The sequence below is a fragment of the Carassius auratus genome, chromosome 1 (assembly GCF_003368295.1).
Source record: "Carassius auratus strain Wakin chromosome 1, ASM336829v1, whole genome shotgun sequence".
NCBI lineage: Eukaryota > Metazoa > Chordata > Actinopteri > Cypriniformes > Cyprinidae > Carassius > Carassius auratus.
This window is the reverse complement of record NC_039243.1, coordinates 2725967-2733529: the sequence shown is the minus strand read 5'-3', so window position 1 is coordinate 2733529 and position 7563 is coordinate 2725967. Positions and strand designations below refer to the sequence as shown.

The 7563-nt window shown below is 39.0% G+C and overlaps 1 protein-coding gene across 4 annotated transcripts in view; it reads right to left on the bottom strand.

Moving 5' to 3' along the window:
• Positions 1-1343: 1343 nt before the first annotated feature.
• LOC113113943 (protein NLRC3-like) overlaps positions 1344-7563 on the bottom strand; it is a 21999-nt gene continuing 15779 nt past the window's right edge. For all 4 annotated transcript variants that reach the window (XM_026280565.1, XM_026280654.1, XM_026280740.1 and 1 more), the window contains 2 exons: positions 4112-4158; positions 1344-2140 (listed from right to left, as the gene is read on the bottom strand). In XM_026280565.1, the coding sequence (XP_026136350.1) occupies positions 1578-2140; positions 4112-4158 (610 nt within the window). In that variant the 3' untranslated portion in view covers positions 1344-1577. The remainder of the gene's footprint in view (positions 2141-4111; positions 4159-7563) is intronic.

Here is a 7563-nt window from a genome sequence, read left to right as displayed (position 1 = left end):
CTGCATCTAAGAAACACACAAATCTTTCTATGATCAGTTCTTCTGATGGCCGACTCTTGTCCAACACATACTTTAACTAAAACTAAAGATGGTTTGACAGATGAAGTAATGGTTGACTAAATAAACCCAGTACTAAGCAGTTGATCTTGATTCGGGTCCCAGTCCTTCTCCCAGCTCGCACCTGAACAAGCAGATGATGCTCTACCTGCGTCTGAATGAAGTAGCAGTGTCCTGGAGAAACATCCTCTCTGTTGGTCCATCTGATGATATACAAACACCTGACCATGGACTACATGCACACAGCCTTCTTTAGAGCTTCTGTATAAAGAGAAGCCAGCTCCAAAACTTCTGCTGAAACCTTGTGCTATATATGTGGACCCTCTTGAGACCCTCACAGAAACCTCTCCTGCCTCGTTCTTATCAGAAACTGAGAAATAAAAGAACTGCAATCACCATAAATAATGACAGCAGCATTCTCTTACAGCTTCATTATATTTAATAACACTTAACAACATCATTTTATATGCTGATCCTGTAATCCCAGAAGTCTCTAGACATGTAATTATACATTTAAACACTAAGTACACACTATCATGCTAACGATCGACGGCTAGCTAGTGATGCTAGCTCATAAACAATATTGAAACTGTATTGTTTAAAAACAACAATAACCCAGATTGATTATTAATGTAAATACTAAACTAGTTTAGGACCAATGAATTCAGTTCATTATTAATGGTATAACAATTAAATAAAGTTGTATCTTTAACTGTAGAAGCTGCTCAATATATTAATAATTCCCTCTTCTAGACTGATTTAGTCTGGGCTTATTTAAATGAACACAAAACTTCTGTTCCAGAAATACTGCTTCTCTTTGTAACTCAAAGCTTTCAGAGTAAGATGTTAAGAGACTAGTTTGTGATTGAATATAAAGCACTATATGAATGAAACTCAGCAGACAGTGAGGGGAATGATATTTGAGAGACAGCTGTGTGGCTCCTGTCATATAAAGCTGTTGTGCTGGTGGAGAAATAATAAAGCAGAAAAGAGCATCATTTCAGAAGAAGAGATGCTGATGAAGATGTTCTAGTGATCAAGCAGCAGATTGAAGCTCTGAAGCTCCTGAAAGACTGAATTAGAGCCAGATCAACTGTGTTCAGCAGCGATACTGTGAGTGTTTGGACACAATTCATTTAGTGAATCGAGTGTTAAATCAGCGCAGACAGAAAAATAAAGCAGACGATCAGGAGACGGATTCATTCGGAGTCAATTCAGCCTCTGATCTCAATCACATTCATGATTATTCATACTGTCATCAGTTCACATCAGGATTCAGAAAACAGTTCAGGATCAAATGAGTCACTCATGGACTTTTATTACATTTGATGAGCAGTTTACAATAGAAATATTAAAGCACACATATTACTCTGTTTATTAAAGATTCAGAACAGTATGAGTCTGATCTAGATTCATAACTTCTGTATGATGATGAAAAACTAATTAAAAATGAATAGAAATGTAGTGATGTGAGATTAGATGAGTTTGTGTGCATGTGAACATCAGAAAGAGTCTCTCTATCATTTAATATCACACAGAGACACTGAGGAATAAGAATAAACCCTAAATCCAGCGTAGAGGGGTTCAGTGAATGTGGTGTTGTGTGTGTGTAAGTGTGTGAGTGTGTGTGTGTGTAAGTGTGTGAGTGTGTGTGTGTCAGAGACGCTGTAGAAGGACAGAGAGCCGGCCGACACGTCCAAATACACTCCTACTCTCTTACAGGATGAACGGACAGCAGAGATAACAGTTCTGTTCTTATTGTGATAGACAGAGAAACTGTTATTAGAGCAGAACAGACTCCAGGATTTGTCATTGCATCCAAACACACAGTCACTCTCTCTTCCTTTCCTGTTGATTCCTTTATATGTCACTGATAATTCAGCACTATCTCCGCTCCATTCAGTCTCCCAGTAACAGCGTCCAGTCAGACTCTCAACACTCAGAACCTGATGAACTTGATCAAATCTCTCTGGATGATCAGGATACGGCTGATGATCTTTCACACGTGTGATCTTCTTGTTCTCATCAGACAGAACGAGTCGAGTGTTTGCTGTGTTTGGATCCAGTGTGAGATCACAGGCCCCTGAACACAAGAAGAGAGAAACATCAAGAACAACACAACACTGAAGATGTCTGTGTGTTTACAGCTTTGACTAGAGCTGTGTCTGAAACAATGATTATGAACTTGTGTTAATGTCTGTTTATTATGGTTCTCAGTATTTTAATAGTATTTAATGATTATGAACATAAAAGCATTACAAATCTAATTAATAATACACCATCGATGAAAGCACAAAGCTGACGCGGAGGTGTGTATGATTACAATATAAAGTCATGTTGAGTGTTATTGCTAGTAATATTATTTTCTAAAATAAGGTAGATGTAATATAAAAGATCATATGACAATGTTTCTGTAACAGCTCCAAGTCTCCCGCACAGTGTATACGTCACCGTCCGAATCCGTTCACTTATTTGTTCACTCCTTCCTGATCTAGTGCACTCAACTGTCACACACTATATAGGGACTAGTGAACGAGTGAACGAGTGAGTGATTTCAGACACAGCTTATATTTTCTCCTCACTATTCACAGATGTCTTCACTAATATAGTGAAAGCTGTGTTTCAGTGTTAAAGTGGAATGATAGCAGGCTTTCTGCAGCAGTGGGAAAAATGTGTAAGCATTTTAAAATATTTATCTGAATGTGCAAATTAACATTTATATTTAAACCATTATTTGAATATGACAACATAATATCATGCTCTACAATATTTCTATGAACAAATCTCTGACAGACTATCAGCCAATCACTGTGTGCATAGTTAATGAGCATGCTGACATCATCCCTAGCCCCGCCCCTATTGGAGCTCAATCGTTAATAATCGTTAATTATTGTTTCGTTTGAGCCCTGCTCAAAGATTTATAATATCTGAAACAAGTCTCTTCTGCTGAACAAGTAATAGTCTTGTTGAGAAATATTATTCTGATAAAAAAAGAGTTTCATATGTGAATACATTTTTAAAATCTAATTTATTTCTTATTCCAGTCTTCAGTGTCACATGATCTTCAGAAATCAGAATAATATGATGATTTACTGCTCTGTTATGATTATTGGTGCTCAATCATTAATATTGGTTCTTATCAATATTGCTTCATATTTTTGTGGAAATCATGATACATTTTATTTTCCAGGATTCTTTGTTGAACAGAAACTTTAAAAGAACAGCATTTATTTTAGATCAAATCTTCTAAACCTCTTTACTGTCACTTTTGATTGATTTAGTTTGTTTTTGCCCAATTAAAGTATTATTATTAATTTTATAAAAAAAAAAACTGTTTGTAATTGTATTTTGAATGGTAATATATCATGGTTTCCACAAAATAATATGAAGCAGCACAACTGTTTTCTATATTGATAATAATAAATGTTTCTTGAGCAGTAAATCATTTTCATATTAGAGAGATTTCACTGAAGACTGGAGAAATGATGAACAACATTCAAACTGAATCACAGGAATACATTATATTTAAAATATATTCACATAAAAAAAATCATTTAATAATAATAATAATAATAATATTTATGTTTTATTGTATTTATTTTTAAAAAAGTATGTGTGAGAGAGAGAGAGAGAGTATGTGTGTGTGTGTGTGGGCATGTTTTTGTGACATATCAGGACACAACTCTGTATAATGACATGGGTATGACACAGGTATTACAAGGAGAGGGTGACTTATGACGACATAACCCATGTCCCCATTTTTCAAAACGCTTATAAATCATACAGAATGAGTTTTTTTGAGAAAGAAAAAATGCACAAAGTTTCCTGTGAGGGTTAGGGTTAGGGGTAGGGTTGGTGAAGGGCCATAGAATATACAGTTTCTACATTATAAAAACCATTACGCCTATGGGATGAACACACTTTTCACAAAAACAAACATCTGTGTGCCTGTGTGTGTGTGTGTGTGTGTGTGCGTGTGTGTGTGTGTGTGTGAGTGTTTATGTTTGCGTGTGAGTGTGTGTGTGTGTGTGTGTGTGTGTGTGTGTAGACCTACACTTTCGTGGTCCTGCTCTCATCCTCTTCTCTCCTCCATGATCCACACTATAAACACACAAACACAGGTTCATAAGTTGACACTCATATAATCAGACTGAGTCAATAGTGTGTATATTTGGTGTATATCTGTCCGAGCTCAGAATACAGCCAGAGAACTCCCTCATATCCCACGCTGGGACAGGAACAATCAAAAGGTTGTGAGTTCTAGTCTCGGGCCGGACGGAATTGTGGGTGGGGGGAAGTGCATGAACAGCTCTCTCTCCACCTTCAATACCACGACTTAGGTGCCCTTGAGCAAGGCATCGAACCCCCAACTGCTCCCCGGGCGCCGCAGCATAAATGATAAACACTGCTCCGGGTGAGTGCTCACAATGTGTGTGTGTGTTCACTGCTCTGTGTGTGTGCATTTCGGATGGGTTAAATGCAGAGCACGAATTCTGAGTATGGGTTACCATACTTGGCTGAATGTCACGTTCATCTTCTGCAGCTTTTGAAAGCGTCTGATGAGCAGTGAGCTGCTGCTGAGAGAGAGACCCTTCTGAGCAGCTGTGCTTGCTGTCTGATGAGAAAAGAATGGCTGGAAAACTGTCTGCTGGTTTGCCTGATTGAACCAGAACCAATGTGAGCTGATTTTGGGATCACAGACGAGTGACGGAGCGATTAGAGTCTCCTACAAATAGAGGATCCTAAAGGGATTTAGCTGGAAGATCCTGAACTGACTCTAATAAAACAATGTCATATTGACAAACCAGTGTCCCCAGCTGTACGACTGAACACACTGTGTGTGTGTGTGCATGTGTGTGTGTGTGTGTGGGTGTGTGTGTGTGTGTACGACTGAAACACTTGCTCTGCTAATATTACATCAATTATGTGTATTTCTCTCATGACACTAATTATGAATGAATCATTATTCTGAGTTTTGAGTTCTTTCACCGAACTAAACACATTTGTAAAATGGTCTGGCACCGTCAGTAGCTACTTTAAGTTGTTTTTCAATCTTCATCAGGGCTGTTTTGTTCTCTGTAGTTGTTTTCCTCTGAGCTCATGCCCTTGACGAGTGTATTTTATCATTTTACTGATTTCTGCTGTTTTCGTTCTGTTGTTAAAAGGTTTAAAATGTGTGACAGCTGCGTTCTGCTCAGTGTTGCTGTCACTGATCATTTGGTCCTCAAGTCTTAAAGATGTGTGTAATAGTTACATACTCAAGAAAATATCCAACATTAACATATACTGAACTGAACTTTTAATTCCTGCTTTTGACAAGACAAAAAAAAAAAAAAAAAAACTTTCTGTGCACACAGATATATCCTGAAAGACAGAAAGTTATCACAGTTTTTGTGATAGTTGTTCATGAGTTTCTTGTTTGTCCTGAACAGTTCAACTGTCTGCTGTTCTTCAGAAAAATCCTTCAATTCTCACTAATTCTTTGGTTTTTCAGCATTTTTGTGTATTTGAACCCTTTCCAACAATAACTGTATGATTCTGAAATCCATCTTTTACACTGAGCACAACTGAGGGACTCGTAGCTATTATAGAAGCAGGCATGTGATCAGCTAGAGACATCTGTAACAGAGAGAGGTGAAGAAGGGATGGAGGAGGAGCACAGGCTTGAGCCGCTGGTGGAGGCAGCCTCACGCCAGCATCTGTTACAGGAGCTGCAGGACACAGAAAGATGTAGAGAGAGATGGAGGAAAAGACTGAACAGAGGAGGGAGGAGAAAGAGGTTTTGCAGCGGTGGAATCTGGAGCACGACTCAGACTCGCTGATGACTCTAATGACTGTTTTGGAGGGATAGCTGACTGCAAAGAGACGTAAAAAAAGACGTACAAAAAATAAAGCTGCACTTTGGTTATTAACTGGTAAAACTGTACATGTGCATTAATCAGCGCTTGTCTCAGACCAAAAATGTCCACTTTTTGATTGGAGGAATGTTGCTGTGGCTGAGACAAAAGAGGACGCTAGTGAGTGAGACGGATGTCTTTCTGGCGGGGCAAGCAAACTCGTCATGATAAAAGCTTGGGTCTCATCGGCTGGACCTGATGGAGAAGGAGTAACTTTGGGGCCAGTGGGTCGTGATAGGGATCCAAACTCATCATCAGAAGGGAAAATTTTGAATTTCGGATATTGTAGCAACCGGGGAAAAAGATGTCATGGGACGGAGTTCAGTTGGCTATATATATTTACAATTTACAAATCTACAATTTTCATAGTCATGAAAATACAGGGAGTGCAGAATTATTAGGCAAGTTGTATTTTTGAGGAATAATTTTATTATTGAACAACAACCATGTTCTCAATGATTCCAAAAACTCCAAATATTTTTGGAAGTAGTTTTTAGTTTGTTTTTAGTTGTAGCTATTTTAGGAGGATATCTGTGTGTGCAGGTGACTATTACTGTGCATAATTATTAGGCAACTTAACAAAAAACAAATATATACCCATTTCAATTATTTATTTTCAGCAGTGAAACCAATATAACATCTCAAAATTCACAAATATACATTTCTGACATTCAAAAACAAAACAAAAACAAATCAGTGACCAATATAGCCACCTTTCTTTGCAAGGACACTCAAAAGCCTGCCATCCATGGATTCTGTCAGTGTTTTCATCTGTTCATCATCAACATTGCGTGCAGCAGCAACCACAGCCTCCCAGACACTGTTCAGAGAGGTGTACTGTTTTCCCTCCTTGTAAATCTCACATTTCATGATGGACCACAGGTTCTCTATGGGGTTCAGATCAGGTGAACAAGGAGGCCAAGTCATTAGTTTTTCTTCTTTTAGACCCTTTCTTGCCAGCCACGCTGTGGAGTACTTGGACGCGTGTGATGGAGCATTGTCATGCATGAAAATCGTGTTTTTCTTGAAGGATGCAGACTTCTTCCTGTACCACTGCTTGAAGAAGGTGTCTTCCAGAAACTGGCAGTAGGACTGGGAGTTGAGCTTCACTCCATCCTCAACCCGAAAAGGCCCCACAAGCTCATCTTTGATGATAGCAGCCCAAACCAGTACTCCACCTCCACCTTGCTGGCGTCTGAGTCGGACTGGAGCTCTCTGCCCTTTACCGATCCAGCCACGGGCCCATCAACACTCACTCTCATTTCATCAGTCCATAAAACCTTAGAAAAATCAGTCTTGAGATATTTCTTTGCCCAGCCTTGACGTGTCAGCATGTGTGTCTTGTTCAGTGGTGGTCGTTTTTCAGCCTTTCTTACCTTGGCCATGTCTCTGAGTATTGCACACCTTGTGCTTTTGGGCACTCCAGTGATGTTGCAGCTCTGAAATATGGCAAAACTGGTGGCAAGTGGCATCTTGGCAGCTGTACGCTTGACTTTTCTCAGTTCACGGGCAGTTATTTTGCGCCTTGGTTTTTCCACACACTTCTTGCGACCCTGTTGGCTATTTTGAATGAAACGCTTGATTGTTCGATGATCACGCTTCAGAAGCT